Source organism: Anolis carolinensis, chromosome 1 (genome assembly GCF_035594765.1).
Source record: "Anolis carolinensis isolate JA03-04 chromosome 1, rAnoCar3.1.pri, whole genome shotgun sequence".
In the NCBI taxonomy this organism is placed as follows: Eukaryota; Metazoa; Chordata; class Lepidosauria; order Squamata; family Dactyloidae; genus Anolis; species Anolis carolinensis.
In genome coordinates, this window is record NC_085841.1 from 72363448 (window position 1) to 72388281 (window position 24834).

Below are 24834 nucleotides of genomic sequence, written 5' to 3' on the forward strand. Positions count from 1 at the left end.
TGCTATGGTTCAATCATGTATAATTTCCAACATGGGAGAAATAGATGAAGCCGTCTGAATGTTTGAGTGGTGAAATGTGTTAAGCTTTGTTTAAAATTCATTAAACACCAAACCTTTTTACTAGAAAAACCAGCCTATGAAAACCAAGGGGAACTTAAACACTTAAAGCTGCTATTAAAAGAAATACATACTCAATTCCATTGTTTTCCAGCAGATGTCATCAGGGGGCAACAGTAAAACATCTAAAAGGTCATACATAATAAGTAAAACAAACAACTAAATAAAGGATGGTGAAGAGAGGTACAGTAATGTTGAACCTAAAGAAAGCATCTTAAGACATAAAAGAATGCTTAAAAATGCTGTATTTTTATTCTTCAACACAAACTCAAAAATATTATAAACAGCAAAAAATTACTGTACATCAATGCAAACAGAAATAATAAATTTGTTCTAAAATAGGTATTCACAGTACTTTATTTCTCTCAAACATTTTCTTCCCTTAAATGCTAAGTAAACCAAACAACAAATTCTAATGTGGCAGTGCAGCGCTTTAAAGCTTAAAGAGAGAGGGACAGGAAAACAACTTGTATGATGACATTCTGACATTCTGCCACAGTAAAAGTTCTACCTGGACCATATTTTGTATGCCATGCATGATGCTATTTCTGAATGATAAGGGTATCCAACTGCCCCTATTTAAAAAAATGAAATGTCTCAATGAAACTGTAATCACATGAATCCTTAAACAGTTCTACTTCTTTGTGTAAGTGCCACAGCTGTGAAATGATTATGGGAGTAAAATATTTATCACAGTTGATTTTTCTACACTGTTGGGAATGGAGGCTCCGTGTTCTGGTGTCTGGAAAAATGATAAAATATGAAAATGTGTTTTATTAAACAGATATACAGAATTAATCAAATACTGATGTATGTTTTGAGATTTATATAAACTGATTTTGTATTCATGAAGGGCTGCAAAAATGGACGTTTCTTTTTCTACTTTTATTGTCAAAAACACTTTGCTTTAATGAAATAAGCTCAAAAATAGACAGTCTTCCTTTTCACTGTTTTCCTTTTCCTCAGTGGAAATATGGCAAAATGTGCTTCTGATAGGAAGGTTAGACACCCAAGAAATCAAGGTCTCTCAATTTCCAAAATGGGCTGCATAATTCTATGACATATTACTGCACATTTCACGACATTATTAGCTCATAAACTTTAAAAATACCTGATTAGAGAATTTTTTTTTGTCTCTGAGGTGTTTGTTTTATGGAGACCATGAAACTTACATTACAATACATGTAGGGATTTTTAAAAAACCCCTGACCTCCACTGAAAATGTGACGCCACTGACCTCCACTGAAAATGTCAATGAGGTTATGGCTGTTACACTAGTACTTACAACTGTTCAGTCTTTTTCTATATAACTCCCATTAGTACAGAAATCAATGATCTATGCCAACATAATTCATCTAAAAGGTAATTTTTTTCTTTGGAATAGGCATATGGTAAAGGAAAACTGTATGAAGGATTTTATCCTATGAGGTCACACAGGAAAAGAGGCAATGTCCCTTTATATGAGAGCTTGTAAACATTTTAACGGCTCAAAACCATTTTAATGGCTTACAATCAGATAACAGCAGAGCATGCATAGTTTTCTGCAAAATGGGGAGAAAATGAGGGATCTGTTTATATCATTTTTCCTCTATACATGCAATCATCGTAGATGCCTGTATTATCCTACACCAAAAATAATATCTTCTATATAAATGTACACAGTATGTAGCTTCTTGCCAGGATATCAACTGGTATTTCTGGACTAGACATGGCCTTATTCCAATTAAAACATTGTGCTTTTATTTCTTCTTTGAGTTGTATTTCTCCACGTCTCAGAGATGCAACAAATTCAATGTCTACACAATGCTACCTTTCAAATTAGTCATCTGTAGTTACTCTCTTAAAATTTTGAAAATCTCTGCACTAAATATTGTCCTGAGAAAAGATTATTGCAGGTCCTAGCATCTTAAAAGACAGACAAGATGCAGGGGCACAAGCACGTTTGTATTCTCATTGTATGTTCTTTTAGGCTATCCCTGAGGGGAAATTGCTTTCTTTAAGTCTCAACTATTTTTCCTAATCTAAAATTAAAAGTATCCAATAATTCTGTATAATAAATTAAGTTAAAAACAAAAATATAGCTAAAATGACTATATTGAGATGGGCAGTTTATCAGTCAAATATAGCTTAGGTATATTGCAGTGACTTATCTTCCATTGCCAAGTATAGGACCTTGGCATTCTCACCTTGCAAGCCTCCTACTTGAATGGTTCTTCTTGCTATCAAGGCTATGGGCCTCCAAAGGGGATACTGGGTTGGATCCAGACAAGTTTTTCTGTGAATGCAAAACCCATTGATCTAGTGGAGATTCCTGCAAACAAAGAAAAAAAGGGAGGGAGCCATTTTTCGGTCAGTTGCCTCAATATCTGCACTACTTCTATGCTATTTTGGACAGTCTGCCACCCCTCTGAAGAAAAGCTTGGAGGGGTTGTATAGAGAAATTGACGGCAATCCCTCCATTCTATTTATGAGATTAAAATTCCTTTTGTGAATGGAAGGGAATGTCAGAATCTAGCCAACATTCAGATCAACTTGTAGGTATACTGTATCCTAAAATTTGACAATCTTTTATTTTTACAAAACCATACATTATACAAAAAAACCCCTCACAATTCATAATTGGAGTTTAGGTTTTACTTTGGACTTCTTAATTGCATCATTCTATTGAAAAAATCTTCCAAGAAGTTATTTATCTTGTTTGTGCTGTATGAATATAATTCTACATACATTCAGTGAAATGAAGGATGCTATTTTATTTGCTGTTCCTATTTAATGTAATGACAAGTGAGCATAAGAGAGGAGAGAAATTCATGGTATGGCACGACACAATATCTCAATTCAGAAAAAGTTACATGATATGCAAAGCATGATAACTCTCCACATCCGAAGTACTACCAGCTCATTTATTTATAAACACCTTACTGATTAAAAAAACGTTTGCCCATTAGTTCATTGTACTGTCTTTTACATGAAAACAGCACTTTGGAACTCACAAATAATAAAACAGCACTTTCTCTCAATACCAACACTACTGTAACATACACTGTAGCGTGGCATGCAAACCCACAACTGAAGCCTTTACTGGTTTGTATCAAATGAGTGGTAATCTTCCACTTTAAATATCGGTTGCACAGTAACATGAAAAAGGTAGCCCATCTCACTACAAGTGTGATACTACACAGCACTTCATAAAATATGGAATAGGGTGCTTAGTTCCAGTAATTTTTAAGTACTATAATAATCAACATTGTAGTACCAGGATCCTAAGATGCCAAGTGCCATTAATCATCAAATAAATTTAATGTACATTTCTGCTATTTAGTCAATTTCACCATTGAAATGAAGCCACAAAAGAACTGAATATGAAATGAAGTTAACTCCACCGAGCAAAAAGAATCTGTCCTTTTAGTAGACGTTATACAGCAGCATTTTGTTGACATACACACTACAAAGTCCAAAAGTGGCATTGCAAATTCAGTTGTTGATTAATTAAGGTCTATTAGGTCTGTTGTGATGAACAATGCTCAGACTGAGCTGAGTTTGACAAGGCCACGAACTGAGTCTTCATGCAGAGAGTCTTGGCTGGCCAAGCTGAGGATATGCATGGTCCGGCTGTGCCTCATAGGGCTCCCAATTGCCAGCATCCCAGGCGGTGATGGAGCCTCCTCAGGAGTAAGGAATTGGTGACTCTCTAGGTCCTCTTTTAATGGTATCATGTCTGCCAAACCTGTTTCAGACGTAAGATTTGGCAAGGAGGGTGGTGGTGTTGGCTGCCCTAGTGTTAATGTGGCACAGGGAGCACTGATAGAAGTCTTTCCGGGTAAACGTAGGTCTTCGCTATTTATGCTGGACTCGCTCTGGAGGAGTGGTGTGGCGGCAGCCTGCAAAACGAATTTAGTGCTCTGAATGCACTGATCTTGATCACACTGAAGAATTGAATGATGCCAAAATAACATAAAAGGTGTATGACAGAAAGGCAGGCAGAAATGGGAAGATATAGGAAAAAATAGGGATGAGGTGTGAAGAGAAAGAAGAGAAGTATTAGTAATATTGTTTTGTTAAACTGACAAAGAGATCATGCACAACATCTTAGATTCCAAGAAGGTAACAATATTCATTTGAGCAAGCATTTGCTGTGTGTAAGAGACAGAACCCTCATTCGTCTCAAAGATGATAATATTACATAAGGGTGACTTTTCCTACTGTAGAACTGTATTTTATTATTCTATGCAAGTCTTGTAGCCACTTTTGATTCGACATTGTTTGAACAACTGCATAAAGTTTTAGTGCTTTTCAAACGGCACCTGGAATACACCCATTCCCTTATGTCCACTTTACACTTACACTGAACATACTAAAGTCAATAACATTTTATGTGTGATAACATTCAAAGTTCATGGTTCTAGCAATATGCCTGATATACAGAGGACATGATGAGCTCTCCAGCAAATATCCTGTTTGATAATGTTGCATTAGAGGAACTGCATGATCTAAGCGAAGAAGAATATTTCAGAAAACTGCAAGTCTTGAGTGGGCCCATCCTGCACAGTGTGGAAGAAAAACTGAGAGAAACCTTGTACAAACAAAGCCATCAAATTCATTCCTCTGTCTGTTATTAAAGAATAAATAAATAATGAATAAAGCTGCTTAAAACCAATTTAGCTTATGTGTTGTCCATAGCACTGGTAAGCATTATCAAATAATTGATAGAATTTAAAATGACACTACAGTTGTCACTACAGGAGTCAACTCAAAACCTTATCAAACCACTTATATAACTGTCATAAAACAGAACAGTGTGATGTTTATACATTTGCAACTTATAATATGCTTCTTTAAAAACAACTTCAACCTGTACTTACTTTTTCCAACAGTCTACTATTCAGTATGTTTAGAAATAGAACTATAGTTTTCTGAAACACAGTTTTTTATGTTTAATACTGGAAGAAACACACTTTAAGAGAATAATTTCTGCTTCTGGAGGTATCTAGAAGAGACAAATCACTGTTGTTTTTTGGACAGAGATAAGGCAGCTCATGGTGTCTTATGGGGTAAAACGCCACAAAAATACCTGGGTGCGTTTGTATAGAGACAGTTCCAGAACACATTTCGTACAATTTCTAAGACAATACTAGTGTGAATCAAAAACTTTCTCAGTAAATCACAATCTGTACTATACACCACTGACATGTATCTCCGTTGGTTAATAGATAAATTGAAGAATTACAAAGATTTATCTTCTTAAGAGTTTGATACAGGTTGATGTATAAGGATTGTATATCCCTTTTTATTTTTGTCAAAAGCAAAAGAACATACAAAATAATGGTTATGGTCTTTAAAATTCCTCATATGACATAAGACTGTCAAATATACATTCTCTATTCACAGCTGATGCAGTCTTCATGTCTACATTTCTTAAATCTCAGTCTTTAACTTCTTAAAAAGACACTGATGCTTAGTAGTCTGCTGTTTTATACCAAAATACACATACATCTTCATAAAGATAAAGATAAAGGTTTCGCCTTTACATTAAATCTAGTTGAGTCTGACTCTGGGGGTGGTGCTCATCTCCATTTCTAAGCTGAAGGACTGGCGTTGTCCATAGACGTCTCCTCGGTCACGTGTCTGGCATGACTGTATGGAGTGCTGTTACCTCCCTCCTGACTAGGGCTAACAACGGGAGCTCACCCCAGCCTGAGGATTCGAACGGTCGACCTTTCAGTCAGCAAGTTCTGCAGCTTAGCAGTTTAATACGCTGTGCGACTGCAGCCTCATACTGTATTGTATTTTGTATCATTTAGTATTTCATTAATTTGATTATGTATATTTTGTATTTGAAACTTGCTATTAATTACTGACATTTTAAAAATTGTCGTTTGTTATTACACTAAATGACATTCAACACAATACATGCACACTGGCTTATCATGGACAAATATGATGCTGCTGCAAGCTGCTTGACTGTTTGTGCTTGGAGTGGGAACAGTTAAATGAAACATTATTCTCTGAATGCACCACTTTTCTTTCACTTGTTTCACAAGAGGAAGCCTAAAGCAAACCCTGGGGATGTTTGATGGTTTCTTGAAAGAGAAAATAACTGAACATCTGTGTTCAAACAATGTAACAAGCAAACTATCATGCAAAATCCCATAGTTATTTAATTACTTCCTTTGTAAAAGGGGGGATTTATTGGCACCCTTTGATTACTATGTCATCCAAGTCCTTTCAATTATCTAATTGTTAATACAATTCACTGTATGTCAGTCTCAGTCCAGGACAGTATTTAAGTTGGTATCAGAACTATACATTAAAAAATCTCATTTGATATTTTGATATTTGATACATTCAAATTGCAGTTGTTTACAAGAGAGCATCCCTTTTTGCTTTGACAAGCAGCCCAAATAATAATTATTCTACCAAATATTTTAAATGGGCAAATAAATAAATCTTTTGCAAAAATAGAACAGACATTAAAAATGTTCCATTTGTAAGTATACTTACTACCGACAGACTGAAATAGTGGTTCAGAGTGCAAAGCTAGGCTTAATATTTACTAAAGAGTACTTTTTAAAAATTATTACACCAGCAGCCCTAAATGATTACACAATCCAACAAAGAATATTGGTGCCTTGGTTTTCAGGCCTGTTCCTGGGATTCAGAAAATTCATTGGATAGACCATATCACTCTAGTTCCTTGGATGTGATTATCATGATTTTCTATGGGTGAGCAGATGGCAATTGGTAGATAGCATATGTATCTCAAAAACTAGAGTTGATAGTGAAAAACTGTGCTATTTTTTGGAATCATCAGGTCAAATATATCCAGAAACATTTGAGGCACCAACCTTTGGGCCTCCAGGTGTTTTGGACTTCAGCTCCTACACTTCCTAACAGATGGCAAGCTGGCTGGGATTTCTGGGAATTGAAGTCCAAAACACCTGGAGGCCCAAAGGTTGGCAATCACTGATATACAATAATAAGATTTTATTTATATTCCCTCTATCTTTCCAAGGGGACTCAAGGCAGATTCCAACAAACAAAAAGGCAAACATTCAATGCCTCAATACAATAACAAATACAAACATAATAATGCAAAATAACCAAACATATAAAAACACATTATAACATGACACCCAAAGTTAAATAAAACTATCAGAGAAATTATATCTAACTTAAAACATGAACATCAAACATCCACCTCAATTTACAAGAGCCAATGAAGGTTCACTAAAAGATGTATCATTATATAAAAATGCACAAATAAAAATGCATTAATAAGACACCCTGAAACTGGATTTTTAAAAATAACATTTCCTTCTTTGAGATGAAAACAGCTTCCCCACGGAATAGTAAATCTATAAATGGTGGAGTTCCAAAGTCTGCAATCATCATGTATAAAGTAGCAGTTTCTTCATGTTGAGTGAATCTCTTATGAGCAACTGCCTATATTTGCTCTTTCAGAAGGTTCCATCTTCATAAAAAGCCTCCTTATCAGATGCCTTCTTAGGACTCATAAATGTAAGTACTACTCTTGCTAATTCCTGAAGAAACAGGAAGGCTGCAAACAATTCCTGTACGAACAGATATTGGAGGAAGTGATCTTTACCATTTCTAAAGATCTGACAGGATGCTTATTTAAGGCAACACGTCAAGCGAAGTTCCAAGGTCAAGAGGACACACGAGTTCACATCAGACATACCACCTTTGTACACTTCACATGACATTTCAACTCAAGAAACAATAAGATCTGCCATTTTAAACATTAGACTGCATAGTGAAGGTATTGCTGCCAGTTCATGAAAGAAGAGACAAAACAGAAGACACACATACTGAACAAAAAGAGCAGAAAATTTAGGTTAAATATGCTCAGCAATTCACATTTACATGATCCTAAAACAAAATAGAAAGGACAGCAGCAATAATGTGGTGTGAATGGATGTGATTTATAAGCTCTTGTCATAAAATACAAATTGCAATGAACCTAAATATAAATAACCAATTTTCAATTATTTCTGGGGTCTTTTAAACTATCATCTGGAGAGGCAATACAAAAGGCAAAATGAAACAACTGAAGGATAACAGCAGAAAAGAGAATGAACCATGACAGTGACCTACACTGATCTAGCTGTCCTGTGCCTTTATGATTGTCGTCAAATTTGGAGGACAACAAGGTAATATATTTATCCAACTCTTAGTCCCAAATCAAGGAGACATGCTGATTCACTTGGAACTTTGCTAAGTCAATATTTATGTAAGTTTCATTTTTCTATGAATATAGTCTAGTTAAGACTAAAATTGGATTAAGGCACCTAACAATAACCACAATTCCAGCCTTTTAATAACTGCTAAATTGTGGTGACCACATATTGTCTGTTACACTAACATTTAAAAAGAAAAACAGCATTTAAAAACTTGTCAATTACTGATATATGCCCAACCGAAGCATGCTAAGCTTGTACTTTTCGTTTTTTGCAGGATTTAAAATCTGTAACTTGGTATTATGCTGATTTCTCTTTAGTTAAGTACAGTTTTTAATACATTAGTCTTATCTATTCATCTTCAGAATAAAATGTCTACTGCTTATCAAAGAAACGTTAGATGCTCAATCTCAAAACACTGTCAACAAAACTGATTTCAAAATAATGTATTCTATTGAAATGTAACATTTATTTCTCAATATACATTTTAATATTACATCCATACACTAAAAGACAAATACTGAATGTAAGTTAAGATATGTAAATTTGAGGGTAAAGAGTATTTTTGATGTCTTTGGTTAAAAGATTAGTCAGAAACAGTTTGATGGTTTTAAAACTATGGTCTGAATCAAACAATGTGAGAATGTTATCACAAGTTTCATGTGCTAGTAGTTTCTCATAATGTAGAGCAAAAGTCAACTATATACTTTTTATTTAGTGGTTGTGAAAAATAATTATGAAACCAAATGCTTCATTTCTTGTGCAAGTGGTTTGTACACCAGCTTGTATAGTGATCCAATTCAATACAACTATACTAGGAGATATGTGCATTCCAGAAGATTTGGGCTTATTATTTTATGCCCACCCCCACCCCCAAACTACAACAGAGGCTTTAAATGTCTCTTATCTACACAGAAGTATAACTATTAATCTAATTTTCCCCCCTGAAACATCTAAGAGCACTCATTTATAAATATAGGCTGTGTCTGGGGTAACAGAGCAAAGTTATTGAGTGATACAGCCGTTACCAAAAAAGGAGAATGATAATTAAACATTAACTTAACAATACATTTATCTGTTTAAGAAGTGGCAAAACTATAACCTAGATAAGCTTTATATCAATGGGATGCTGCACTGATGGTTATAATTTAGTAGGACAGTGGCATGAATTATCAGTGGAATAACATGTAGAAGGAAGGTACAAAGAAGCAGAGATCTGACAGTTCAGAAATGTGCTAGGTGAAAACCAAAACAGAAATGTCTTTGATCTAGTGCTGCCAAATAAAAAGCAGGATGTTAATGAGAGATATTTACCTAGCGTTTTAAAATGTTCTCCAAGCTGGTTTATTTGAAAGAAACCTAGAAGCGGACTTCATGATATAGAAAAGGGGAGTAAGTACATATGTGCAAAAGGTTACACTGACACAGACATTAACCATGATCAATTGCTTTTTCATCTTGATGTTTTATTAATGTTTTGATTTGCATTTGCATTTCATGTAAATTGCACTGAGAATTTACTAGATAATTATGATAATAAATATTAGCCATAGTTAATGAGGAAGAATTATGTTTGCACCATCTAAATGAAGAAAATATGCAAAATCAGAACATAATTTGAAACATTACAAATATAAAACTGTAAAATATAAACCATGAAAATTTTCTTGTGCATAATAAAATATGAATATTGTGGAGGAATGAGGTGCTGTCATAGCTGGAACTAAGTAAATGAAATTATTACAGGTTCATAAAAGGGTGTTATATAAAACTAGAAGGCAAAGAGGAAACATTTTTACAAAGGTGAAAAATGCTTTCTTTTGCAGAAATGTCTTATTTTTTTAAAGGTGAGTCATTTGTGAACTGAGAAAACACTGCAACATATCAAAATCTATTACATTGTCACTATAGTAATCCTTCTATAAAATCAATGAGATTTTGTTAAAGTTATTGAGGATTGCGGCCATAGGTGCTAATGAAAAGATGATTGGTGTGTTTAGGGAAAATGAAAACTAGTGACTCTAGATTCTCATGGCAATTATCTATGGTGTAAAGGAATTAATGAATTTACAAAACAGTTAAAAAGTGATGGAGAACTGAAGATGTAACTAATAAGAGGGGAAAAACAAAATATACTACCAACCTTTAAAAAGGAAAGGGTGATCCTGGCAATTACCACCTGGTTAATCTAACTTCAGTCCCCTATTAAAACAACGGAAATATTAAGAGAAACATAAAATAAACCTTTGCAACATTTAGGAAGTGAAGCAACGTGTGTTCGAAGTACATTAATGAAGTTTTGATTTTCAATACACTATTATAATTTTAGAGAACATGAATAGACTAGATGTGGATCAGATGCAACAGAAAGATTTCACAAATATCGACTTAGCACTAAAAAGCTTGATAAAGAACTATGCTAAATGGTTTGCCCAAATTGCTGCAAAAGATTAGAGCAAAATTTCCAGAAGAGAAGAAGGCACCTATAAGGGCTGCTATAGAAACTGCCATTTGAATTTTCAAAACAATTTTTATTTGTGATGAAATGGAAAAAAGGCAACGGCACATCAAAGTGACAGAATCACAGAATGTTTAACAACAATAACAAATAGTAAGATAAACCCCATCTAAAGAGACTAATATAATTTATTGAATTTTGCCTAGGATGCCTAAGAGACACAAAAGAATGAAAAAGCTACAGTAGTAATGATTCATCATATGACACTGTTGCTAGATAATTGGATTTGATGAAAGCACACTTAGAAATCTGCATCTAGATTTTGGAGTATACAAAACCCGATTATAAAATTCCCAAATCAATGTTAAAATATGAATTGTTTAAAGTATGAGTACATCCTCCACAATTTAAATGATAAAAATACCAAAATTAAAATTACTATTTTAAATGAGCTTCGCTTTAAAAATAATCTCAGCAAACTTGCATACATACTGGGCATATTTTATTTAAACATACTGATTTGCAATTAAATGCAGTATTAATCTGATTCATAAAGAAGATGTGCTGGCTTTTACAAATAGCTGATAAGTATGATTTGCTTCTGCTAATCTGGGATCATAGTTCTTTGAGTGGTAATCTGTGATCTCACCCTTATGGGTGAGATCACCTGAGCCTGTGCAATCAACCATTCAGAACCTTTTGAAGCTCTTATTAATATGTTCTGGTGGTAGCCCTGTTAACTTTCCACATGCCATATCAGCACAGTTCCACATAAACTCTCCATTCACTGCATGGGCATTGAATCCATCCACGAAAGCAGCAAACAATATACTGGTACATTGCCTTATATGCTCAGTCTTTTGCTGCCAGGCTTAGAGAGGCCTCATGGCAAATGGCAGCATACAAATAGTAGAAGAAATGAACCCTAGAATGAACAAAATGTTTTTGGCATTCCCTTGTTGATTGTGAGGCCAACACATGGTAGCTTTCTGAATGACATTGAACCTGTCCTCCCAGAGAAAGGATGTTGATGAACCAAATGCGCTGAGATAGTTCCAGATGAGATTTCCCAAAATTTATGATTAGCCCTAGATAACTAAGAAGCTTCAGAGTCAGACAAATGATAGAAAGTAAGTTAATGCATATGTGCATCACAAACAACATCAAGGGAACAGCAGCTTAGTCACCACCACAAACAAAAATTTAGTGAACACATGAGGCACAGTGTAAAGGATGCAGAAGCAATACATATGTCTTCCTATCGTGAAACAGAGGAATTGTTGGTAGTATGACCTGATCATGACGTGGAACTATGCATCCTTCAAGTCCAATGTGGTAAATCAATTGTTCATCTATACTGGGGGAGGATAAACTGAAATGCAGTGGTTCTGGACATTTCAAAGGTCCAGGATAGAAAGCAATCACCCCACCCTTCTTAGTCACACTGAAGTGATGGGGGAAGAACCTCTGATGTAGAAGAGAGAGGCTCTATGGAGTGCATTTAAACAACATGGCATCCATCTTCTGTTCTAGCTTGGTTAAAGTGGGAGAAACCTGGAAGATACCTATGGGGTTGGGCTTCCAGAATCTGACTGCATAACACTACTCTATGATGTCTAAGACCCATGAATCTGAGATAAAGTAATTCCAAGCATGATGGAATTTCCAGAGCCTGTTGGGAAAAGGTGGTGCAAACAAAGAAAGCAAATTGATAACAAGGTTGTGATTCTTGAGGAAGCTGAGATAGTTCTTGCTGATGCTTCACAGGATGCTGCTGCCAGTACTTAGGTGTCACATAAGACTTCTTAGAAGATGAAGAACAGGCAAAGTAGAGGGCCTTTGTTGAATGTCCAGAAACAGGACTGTATTGAAATCTAGATATTGAAATTCATTTGTTCCAAGAAAATCTCCTGGTTGATAATTGCTGGAGGTGACTGAAACTGAACTTTTTAGAGTGGAGTGCATCTTATGAGTTAATCAGTAGTCAGTAATCAGTAGGGAAATGGATGGGGCTATCTCCAAAACATAACGTAAGAATCCTAGAAGGTTCCAAATGATACACTGCATATACACAGGTAACCCCATTTGTGTGACTTACAGAAACCATGAAAAAGAATTAAATGTATGTGATCCTATACGCAAGTGTTTCCGGATAAGATTCTCTCACTTCTCATCTTTCTCTCACTGCATATTCTTTTTTTAATCACAGAAAACCCATTAGTGAAAGGGGAGAGAACACTTGGCAATGTCTTTTGATTGATCGTGCCATCTATTCAATACTCTCGGGACTCAATGTATGAAATGAGGGATATATGGGACAGCATCATATGAATCCTTGAGCTCATAATGACCTCTAGATTCCCAGGTCTGGTGTTTTCTCTTTAGAGACAAACTGCAAAATGCCCGTCATTCACATTATTTGGTTTCAGCAATCATATAAAGGTTCTAGAATTTGTTTGAGGTTGCTTAGGCTTTTTAAAAAATCTCACATGTAGCTTTTAACATGTATGCATTTAATTTAGTTGTCATTTATAATTAGGTAAAATTTATAAAATATTTTTAAAGAATAAAATAAAGCTTAAATTAAAAATAACATCATTTCTTTAAAAAACAGAACTTATCTACAATAATTCTCATATGTTTCCAGTATTTAATAAATCCATGGTTTCTGTTCTCATAATACTTCAAACTCTTGCTTGAGCATGAGTACATGAGGTTCTATGGCAGATTTAACAGCAGAATTATGCAAACAGAACATAATCTAGCTGAACTGGGAAGGGGTAATCTTCGCTCTCACACTCACCCAAAGCTGGGAAGTGTTTTTGGGGGTGAAAAGAAGGCAAAGGGGGAAACGGGAAGCTTTTAGTCTAAATTTGGGGGAGGGGAAACCTTTGACTGCAATTTGTGTTGGTTTAATTTCTGGTTTGTCTTTTTTATTTTTTAATCTCTCTTAAAGCACTTAAGGGGTTTAGTCACCAATTACATATTTAATTAACAACTGCATAGGAAACTCAACAAAAGAATAAAAATTATCCAATAATTAAGTTTTATCAAATATTACAGAACTTTTTAATTTAACTCATAAACTGCACTTGCAAATACCATTTTCTAACATCCATTTGATTCAATATCTGTGTTTCACGCCAACAATGAAAACAATATTATGTGGTATTTAGTGTTAAAGCATAACAGCAGCTAAAATGCTGATTAGCTGGAATAGAAGTTGATCAATATGTGCTATCTCAGATGCAAGCAACTATTTCAGAGTGAATTTTACTTCAGTTCATAAGAAGCATATGAATAAAACAAAAAGAAAATCACAACATTTTCAGGTATGTGAAAATCTCTGGCTTATGGACCCCATCCATCTCACTATCTTCCTTGTTCCCCTTGCCTCAGATCAATGTGCAGAAATAAGCAACTTTGCATTCTACTTTCTATGCTGGAATGAGCATAGAAAGCATTTCAAAAAAGCATTTTAAAGTATCAATGTGGCATGGAGGGATTTTTAAAGGGTAGTCTCCACTGGGGAAGAAAGGACTCTCTTTCTTATTCCGCTCAAAATCAGCCTCTCTTCAGTGAGACACTCAGGGGATATTGTCAGGGTCCCTGTTTGGAATTGGGGAGGCAGGGAGAGGATGGGCAAGCACTCACCTGCTTAATGCTTATGTAGTTGAAAATTATCTCCCCAGCCCTACAGCTATCAGTTTTTTAAAAGCTTTTGCTAGCACCAGTGGAGCTTTCCATTTCCAATTTACCAATTCAGTTTTCAGCATGTACCAATTGAGCCTTCAGGCCTCCCCCCCATGACCTAGGAGAAGTGGCAGTACACAAACCTTGGCCAGATGGCCTACGTTTTGAATAGGACTTAATTTTGTTATCCAGTGGTGATGCTCTCAAGCACACACTTTAACTCCTTCAACTGTTGAGACAACTTGGGGTTGAAGGTGAGATGGTACTGCATACAAAGACAAAGAGTAAGTTTTCCAGAAAGCCAAATCTAGATAATGGCAGAGAAATAGTAAAGCAAGCTTTAGACTAGATAGAATAGCAATACTAACATTCAAGAAAAATAATCCCAGACCATCTGAAGGAGACTGTGAGAGAGGAAGTAGACAATATGGGTAGCTTCAATCTCTCCTTTGTGAGCATGGTGTTGTATGTATTCAGTTCCTGGAACTACAGGATTTTGACTTTGTTTCCAACCATATCACAAAGCAGGAAAGTAAAATTATAGCAGAAAAGGAAATGTCATAATGTAAGTATCAACAGAATAACTTGACAACTGAAGTCAAAAGTTAAAATATATTAATTTGTTGACACTCTATTAGAGATCTATTTTTTAAAAGGGCAACACAGAACGTCTGCCTACAAAATGTTAAAAGTTTTCCTACAACTTGTGTGACCAGAAGATCCAGAATAAAGATTCATCAAGGACTAGTGATGTCAAAATATGGCAAGTAAGCAACTCACCATTTTGGGGCTACTACATTTCAAGAAAGACTTTCAGCACTGCTTTGAAAAATCAAGTAGGAATCTTGTACCCGGTTTAAAGGGTGAAAGAGGCACAATGAATGTCATGGGAACTATTCTATAGGACTGCATTATGAATGAACATTCAATAATGATATGAAGGATGTTATTAGGGTCTGTCAAATTGTCCAGTATTTAATATGTAAGGAACTGACAGTGATAAGAAATACCACAAAAAATTAAGGTAAACGAAGCAACCTTTAACAAGAGCATTCATCATTACTCGTGAGTCTCAATGCTTTTCTAAAAATCATCATAGGATATGAAGAGTATTCAAACAACTACAAAAAGTATGCCTTTGCTTCAGTTGAGTGCAAAACGTGTTTGGGACTGAAATTTATTTCCTTTGCTTCAGTTGAGTGCAAAACGTGTTTGGGACTGAAATTTATTTCCTTTTCTTAAAGATTGGCAAGAAATCTAAAAAGCCAAAAAATATATAGGAATGCTCGTATTATCTTTGGAGATACATGTTAAAAGTAGTTGTTCCAAAAAGGGTTCTCGGTTCAGTTTTTCCTAGACTAATTCTTGGAGCATAAAAACAAGTCTTTTGTTCTCAAGAAGACACAATATTGGTACTATTTTAAAACACTGCTTAGTTTAAAATTTCAGTAATAAAGTATTGGCCATTTTCACATTCACAAGAATTCTCTATATTCACTCATCCTGACATGCTGAGTTTTGCAGAAATGAATCAAGCAGCAAACAGTGTTTGGGAACATTTAAAAAGGAACAAACATGCTGTCACATATCTAAAGTGCATCTATGAAAACAGAATGCCCTTCTGGCAAAGGAGGCAACTCTTCCTGGCACTTTCTCTTGATGCTGTAATGTGTATCTCACAGTCTATATATCTACTAAATAATCAGGGTTTGGGTCTTTTTTGGGGGGGGTCTCATTAGATAGCTCCCTTTCTGCTTTAGTACTTACAAAAATCTTGATATCGTACTATATTGTATAAAAAAGGGGAAACTTCTATTAGAGAATATCAGTAGTGTTCAGTTAGTTTAGCGACAGAATTAGTTCACAAGACAGCAGAGAAGGGAAACATTCACAGGGATCTTGCTGAGTATTATGGTATGGTTCCTACCATGTTACTCTGTGACTGTGTGGCCCCATACATTGTAATGCCATTTGAAGGAGGCGTTGGCTGTGGAGTATCTGGCTGTACAAATCCTCTTCTGTCAATTAGGCTACAGAAAAATAAAACATGGTTTTACAAACAAATTTTATTATATAGTTTTTTGGATCGACTTTAATGGAATATAACTTTCACTCAGGAAGTATCATACCATACTTACTCAGGAAGTATCATACCACCCATGAAAATAACTTTGACCACTTCACTGAACAATGGAGCATGTTTCTATTTTTCATGTTTATTAGCCGTGTTTCTGATATTCTCCAATAAGTATACTTGTAGGCAGGGAAAAAAGGAAAGTTCTTTAATGCCCATGTTGGTCCTCAAAGCCAAGGCAGTATATGGAGGACTAGCTTGAGAAACTGCAGGTCAAAAAGGCCTAGGCAATTTCCCAAGCCATCCCTTCCATATTGCCTTGTATTCCGACAGAGCTAATTTTCATTACTAGCAGCCTGCCTCTATTACTAGCCTAGGGGCGAATAAATGAATTTTATTATTACGGTCACAGATCAGAAGCGTAAAACTTTAAAACATTAGAAATAAGTTTTTTTAAAAGCCTAGGGATAAGATACAATAATACCACTGGCATAAACTGCAATTCTTTCATTCAATTTTTGTTGTTTATTGGTTTGAATGTTACATTCATTTCAAGCCACCTCACATATTTTTGAAGTAAACATTGCATATGTTAACAATGTCTAGAAATGTCCACTACTGCTGCCTAATAATGACTTATCTGAGGAAAAATGGGGAAAAGACATAGAATACTTGCAAGTTTTTTTTATCATCTAACATGTTTTATTTAATTGTTTTCATTTAAAAAAAACCCATTCAAATGGTCAGCAGTTAAGCTAGGGCTAACCATGGGACACAAGTTAAGAAACCTGAAATACAGAGGGTTCCCCAAAAGACTGTGACAAATGATGAGGATAGCATGATGAGGATATCATGGTGAACTCTGCTCACTGCAATGGTCTTTTTTTTTCACTTTTGAAAATATTTTGTAATCAAGGGTCAGCTAGGCAGCCATGTCTTTTTATTCTTTTGTACTTTCTACAGAAAAATTATGGCTATTTCCAAGCAAATATGCTTATTGTCAAGAAAAAAGCAATAAGCTGTAGTGTGTTCCTTCAGCTATGCCACTTTGTTAAGTGAAAACTGTAAAACTTCTCATGTTCACATTATTTTTTAAAAAACTACAATTTCCAGATCATTCTATTTTTAATTTTATTCTTTTGCTTTACTTTATAGGCCAATGCCAGAATGTAATAACAATTGCAAAGCATGGAATGAGAATGGGATGGGAATAGAAAAGTTTCTCTTGTGTGGTTTGTAAATGGAATAGTACACATGTATATCTAAAGAGATTCTCATAAGAATGTTTTGTCCAATATTTAAATTCACCTAGATCCATCACTGAAAGATTTATCAGACAATAACCCCATTATATATAATTTAAAAAGCTGTCAAAAGAAATAATTCTGAAAATACGTTTTCCTGTCAAATGATGGGCAATAACATGTAGAACACCAAGGTCTTGCGTGTGATGTTAACCATTTCAAAATGGATTCTTTACAGCTTCTAATTGTTTGGGGCTGGCAGAAGATCATAGACAATCATTTTCTTTTTTAAGCTGCAGGCACTGGCACAGATGGTAGGTGTCATACAATAGAAACAGGCATCTTGCAATCTCTCTTTAATAGGAAACAATACATATCACTTCCAAGAATCCAATCCTTGCATAATATCCACTAACAAATGTCATCTTGCTGCTTGTATACTCATGACCCAAAGAGTACAACAAAATATGATAAAAAGAGGGATTCAATATAACACAATTATATATCTTACCTGGGGGAAAGGGGCCCACAGAGCGCAGAACAACAGTTTGTGAAAATGTTGCCATAGCTGTATGGGTTAAAGTTTTCTTTGCTTCGTTTATTTGACCATGATCCCTTGATCTAGTGAGAAATAAATATTTGTATATTATTCTTGCTTTTTGTAGGATTTTTCAAAATGCTAAGCACAAGAACTCTTGGTTACCATCCCCAAAACTACTGAAGTAAACGAAGTCAGGAAATAATGAGGCCCAAGACTAGCCCATGGGCTTAATCAGTCCCCCACATCCAAATAAGTTACTTTTACCACAGCATTTCACCCTCCCCATACACAACAACCATACAAAATTTCCAAAGACAAAGGAATGTCTGTGCTAGTTTTCACCAGAATACATCCTGGGAATCAAAAATGGAATCCTCACAATATTTTGAGTGGATAAAGGCTTCAACTATAATTATTCAAAGTCTTTTTGATGCTACTTTTTAATCAGATTTATAAAGGATACAATAATTCAAATGTAACTATTATTGATTTTCATACTTAATAGTTGGAAACCAGTAATTCATTAAAACCGTTGAAGCCCTAAGGCTAACACTTTTATTCGGGTATAATTGTATGTTGGCTAAAGCTTATTTCATGTCACAAGATGTTCTATTACTACAACAAAATCAACATTGCCATATCAGATAACTTAAGAAGCACTAAGCTAATAGACAAATTATTAAGTAAAAAAGAAACACCTCCTTACATCTTCATTTGTTGTTTGATTGGAGCTGATCAAATATGTATGAAAACCTGAGAGCCCAACAATGGACCAAACAGAGAAGAAACATACCACAGCTTCTAGAACAGTGACTGAAAGTCAAGGCAAAATTGAAAAGTTTACAAATATAAGGACTATTAGCAATTATGGTTTAATGAAAGTTTCATGCGACAAATGCATTGCCTAAGACTATGCTATGCTAGAGTCAAGTAACATAGGATGGACATCAACATTATGTTATGCTGCCAAACTTCTAGAATGTCAAATTAAGAATTATTATTATTATTATTATTATTATTATTATTATTATTAACTCTATTTTTATCCCACCTTTCTCCCTAACAATCAATATAAAACAATATAAAATGTAAAAATAAAAATTAAAAAATTCAATTGTAGATCTTAATATGTTACATGAAGGCATTTATGTTTTTGTATGAGAGCAACTTTTAATTTCAAAGTTCTTGCATTTATAAAAATACACCAAATATTGTTTATGTTATCAGTGTACTCTTGTTTTACATAAGAAGGTTATAAGTAATAGCAACAAAAAGTGTCAACAAGGTTTCCTAAGGCCATGCAATGACTTAATAAGAAAAAATAATTCTAAACAAGCAATTATGAATACTGGCTACAGAAATTGCTGGTTTCCTTTCTATTCAAGCTAGAAGGAAAATTCCAGTTATAAGAAGTCGTATCAAAAGATGAAAATGTAATTGCATTGGTACTGTAATTTTGCTTACTCTCCATAATTATGACTCTAAAATCTTGTGGAATAGCATGGAAAATCTCTTGGTCCCCAGATTAATTTATAGCTTCTTGCCTTTCACAATTTTCTATCCAAAAGAATTAAAGTGGAATATCCTATTTCTATCACTACAAATTGAACATAATTATTTAATCTTTCAGTTTTATGATTCAATCCTTCATGCCATTATATGAAAAACAAACAGATGTTAAGTAGGAGTAGTTTCAAGCATGTTTTTCACATAGAAATTTCTGGATGATCACTAAGAGCTTTAAGCCTGAGAAATAGAAAGGTAGTAATGTATGAGACTCTGAGTTATAAAATCACTCCAAGACTTCACTCCTGACTTTACTGTCTTCTTTCAGGGGGGAAATTGGGAGACTGATCTATTTCTCATTTTTCTTTTCCAATTCCAATATTTTTTAAAAAAAAAATCAGATTTTTTTTCCATGTTTCTATGTTGATTCCATTCTAGAACATGACTGTTGCTTTCCACGTATCCAAACGGGCACTTGTTCTTAGAGTCATAAGGAAGACAAGGAGTTGGAAGGAGTTGGGCTTTCCATTTTGGGGTTCTTCCAGACAGTCAAAATTAATGTGATTTGTATGGCTGTCACTATAATCTCACTGTTGCCACAGGACTGGTCTAAAAGGTCCGTTGGCATCTGCAGGGCTTGAACTAGCATATATCAGAAGAAGCAAAGGACCAGTTCATCACAAATTGGTAACAAGTTCATCTCAAATAGATTGCCTCATATGCACCATAGTACCCCCACAACATCACTACTGCTGTTCAACTGGAATGACAGATGGGATTCATGTTAAAGGAAGCTGCTGCTGCTGATAACCAAGTAGATTAGATGGAAGTAACACTTGAGAAGCACATTCATTTAATATACGGTATAAGCAATTCAAACAAATCATGCAATTCCTATCAGAGTGCAACAGGCTGCTAACCCCTATGGTTGAAATATAAAATAGTTGGAGCAGGGATCAGCATATGTTCATATGAATAAATATATGAGGAAGGAGAAATCCAAAACACCATGCATGCTTTATTGTGTGGTCCCAGGACCTTATACAATGTGAAAAATTTGACCAAAATGCTAACTCTCTGAACGTGTGCCTGTTGATGCTCAGAATCCTACAGAAAACTATCTGAACAGCTATTCCGTAAGGATTAAAGATTTAAATAGAAAGATAATGGGCCTGACAATTTTATTAACTTAGAATCACTCAGATGTATGACTACCATAACAAATCAAAATAACTTTGAGAAAAGAATCACCTTACTTACTAATGAGTCTAAACATTTCTTTCTTTCAAAAGATTGAAAAAACGTTTAATTTGTTCTAAAGCTGTCATAGGATGAAATAATGAATAGAGTATCATCTTTTCAAGACACTGTTATTTATTTTCAAGCTTTTGACAAAGTTACAGTGTCCTGTGAAGGGGATAAAGATAACTGTTGTAAACCACCCTGAGTCCTACGGGTGAGAAGGGTGGGGTAAAAGTGATGTAAATAAAGAAATAAAGAGGCAAAGCACTTCTAAGTGAGACTGGAGGAAGGAGAGGACAATAATAATTTTATAATACAGCCAGGATAAAAAGATTCCTTCTCTCTAAATAATATATCAGTTGCTTTTTAGTGAGCTAATGATAAACATAGAATGGCTGCAAAGAAGAGAACTTTGTAAAAAGGAATTGTGTTGATATACAACAAACTTTATGCAACCTGCCATATTCATTATCTGAGGGAGGGGGAAAGTAAAACCTGCAGTAGCAACCCGAAACTATTATGAATGATAGAGACTATTTTTATGGGATTGCTTCTAATTCTGTCCCTAAGTTTATATCAATTTCTGCTGAGAATGGCAACATCTAGAAATACTGCGACAGGTTCTATCCTGTAATATTAATATCACAGTGTAAAATAATTTATCTACAAATCTACAGATGTCTACATCTACAGATAATTTTTCTCACTTAAAATCTCTATGACTTTCTTGTTTCAAAATATAGGTTAAATATACTGTATTAAATATACTGTATACTGTATATCCTGTATTTATACAAAATGAAAACTAGTTTCTCATTTTAACTGCAAACATTATAGTATGTATGCCTTATCAGTAAATTAGTCACTCAAATATATATACTACATGTAGGGTCATGAGCAGTGGTGATCTGAAGCAAAGCCAGATCTAATTAAACTGTTGTATCCAAATGTCTGCCATCAGACAACGAAGTAAAATTGACACTTGGTTCCTTTAAAACACAGGCAAAGTTAAGCCTGAAAAACATTTCAGAGAAAGGATATCTTGCAGGACTGTCCTTGAGTGCATTTAAGAAACCAGTTTGCTGAGATCCTGAAAAAAGAAGCCAAAAAAAGAGAAAAGAATGTATACCGTGTTTACATTAAAAGTTTCAAAAATTCAGTAATTAATACATACATTTAGCTACATATAGGCCTCAAATTTTGTTGATACTCTTGACTAAAAACAAACACAATAAAACCATTTAGTCTATAATTGTAGGCAGGTATTGTTAGCTTCTATAAATAAGATTTTTGATAATCCCTTCGTTATTTTCAATCCTAATATGGAAACAAAAGTTTTTCTCCATGAGCCATGTCCATAGATTTACTTGCGCTCACAAAAAAATGTTTATCTTGGATGGGGATATCTTGCAAATATGCCACAATAGGATCCAAATAACTAAGGAGAGGAATCTGCTTTCAGATTCCTCTGGTTACAATGAACAGACAGTGAAAGTAGAAGTCAACAATAACTTAATGAACTTCCAGATCCAGGCTCTGTCTTTTAAAAAAATGATAAATTAAGGGATTCCCCAAGACAATATTTTGAAAAACACAACAGACTACAGATGGGATATGGCATAGGATTCCCATGTGAGCAAAAACACCTTTTCTCATCAAAATACAGTCTCTAACTCTAAACTCATACGGACTAAGATACGGAGCAATGCATTCAAACTATAGGAAAAAAGATTCCACTTAAACATTAGCAAACAACTACTATTGGTAAGAGCTGCTTGATAGTGGAATATTTTGCCTTGGATTGTGGTGGAGTCTGGAAGTTTTTAAACAGAAGCTGGATGGCCAGATTGTGTGTTTCTGCATGACAGGGGATTGGACTGGATTGCCCTGGTGGTCTCTTTCAACTCCATGATACTATATACAATCAATTTTATGTTATGGTGGCACTGCAGGAGTTTACATTGTCAATAGAAAACTATTACTGTCCTTACATCAGTGGTTCTCAAACTGTGGGTCCCCAGGTGTTTTGGCCTACAACTCCCAGAAATCCCAGCCAGTTTACCAGGTGTTAGGATTTCTGGTAGTTGAAGGTCAAAACATCTGGGGACCCACAGGTTGAGAATAACTGCCTTACACCAATAAAACACCAGCTGTATCACCACTAAAAGGTATAGTTCAAGGACAGAGAGATTCCATGATTATCAATTAGGTTGCAAAACTGAACAGCTATTTAACTGAATTACACCCTCTTTGAAAGGAATTAATGAGATATGAGGGGTATCCTTGCTTCATGTATATAAAAATTTCAGTAATGCCTTGAAGACACAACAGGGAAACATGATGCTGTTGAAAGATGCTCCCAGGAGAAGAAAAGGGAAAGTGCATTTGTAAGGCAATTCTCTCTCTCCTTCCCTCCCTCCCTCCCTCCCTCTCTATAGCCCTCAAAAAGAATTATGGACAACTGGAATCTCTGTGGAAGGTTGTGGGAGGCAATATAGATGGTTTGTGGGGCAGAGGGAACAAGATAAAATTGCTTCTTCCTTTCTTCACTGGGTATTTTCACTCTACAGTCAGTCCCCCACAATCTCTGGGGTAGGGGCACAGGACCTCAATGAAAGTTAAAAATCGTGAATAATAATAATAATAATAATAATAATAATAATAATAATAATAATAATAATTATTATTATTATTATTATTATTATTTTATTTCTTACCTGCCTGTCCTCATGACTCTGGGCATGTTACAGAATAATTAAACTACATAACCAATAAAGAAATGCCTATTTTTTACCTGACAGAACACTACTCTAGTTATTTCTAGGTCTTCCAGTATGACTCTGGGGTCAACATCTGTTGGAAGCTGACCAAAGAATTGCATTGGAGGATCCCAGAGGGGCGTTCTCTCCAGAAATACCTACGTCGTCCAACATGACAAAAGAAAGTTGACCACAGAATAACACTGGAGGACCTAGAGATTCCCAGAGATAACATTTTGATCGAATCCATAAATAATCAGATCCTCAAAAGTCAAAACCACAAACGTGGAAGAATAACTGTATTTCAGTCTACAAAATGAAAGAAAACTTTCCATTTAAAGAATCCAGCCCAATGTATTCTATATATAACATATACTCAAGAGTATATAGTCAACCCTAGGGGCCCCTGGTAGCACAGTGTGTTAAAGTGCTGAGCTGCTGAGCTTGCGGACCAAAAGGTCCCAGGTTCAAATCCCAGGAGCGGAATGTTAGCCCCAGCTCCTGCCAACCTAGCAGTTCGAAAACATGCAAATGTGAGTAGATCAATAGGTATCGCTCTGGCGGGAAGGCGCTCCATGCAGTCATGCTGGCCACATGACCTGGAGATGTCTATGGACAACGCTGGCTCTTCGGCTTAGAAATGGAGATGAGCACCAACCCCCCAGAGTCGGTCACGACTGGACTTAACATCAGGGAAACCTTTACCTTTACCTATACAGTCAACTTATCTAATGTGCAATATAACAACAAATTACTTTCTGAACACAAAACATTTATTTAGATCTATGACCAGGATGCTGAGCCACACTGCAATGCTTCTGAAAGCACAGGGACTACTTGTTTAAACAACGTTTTAACAGCTAACAGCCCCACTGGATGAACAAAATAGCTCTTTGAACCGTGACCTTTAGTTCTAGATTAGCAAGAAATATAGTCTAATTAAAAGTGAACACTTTGTATCTATTTCTAGATTCACTGGAATAGACCACAATGTGTTTGTTC

The 24834-nt window shown here is 35.1% G+C and overlaps 1 protein-coding gene across 10 annotated transcripts in view; it reads right to left on the reverse strand.

Moving 5' to 3' along the window:
* Positions 1–345: 345 nt before the first annotated feature.
* zdhhc14 (zinc finger DHHC-type palmitoyltransferase 14) overlaps positions 346–24834 on the reverse strand; it is a 66404-nt gene continuing 41915 nt past the window's right edge. For 2 of the 10 annotated variants that reach the window (XM_003215775.4, XM_008123533.3), the window contains exons 5-9: positions 22115–22163; positions 19032–19134; positions 18296–18405; positions 16394–16496; positions 346–3998 (exon numbers count right to left, since the gene is read on the reverse strand). In XM_003215775.4, the coding sequence (XP_003215823.2) occupies positions 3642–3998; positions 16394–16496; positions 18296–18405; positions 19032–19134; positions 22115–22163 (722 nt within the window). In that variant the 3' untranslated portion in view covers positions 346–3641. Of the gene's footprint in view, positions 4044–9629; positions 9686–10458; positions 10518–16393; positions 16497–18295; positions 18406–19031; positions 19135–22114; positions 22164–24834 lie in introns of all 10 variants that reach the window. The other 8 variants (XM_003215774.4, XM_008123522.3, XR_507731.3 and 5 more) reach the window with 7 other exon arrangements.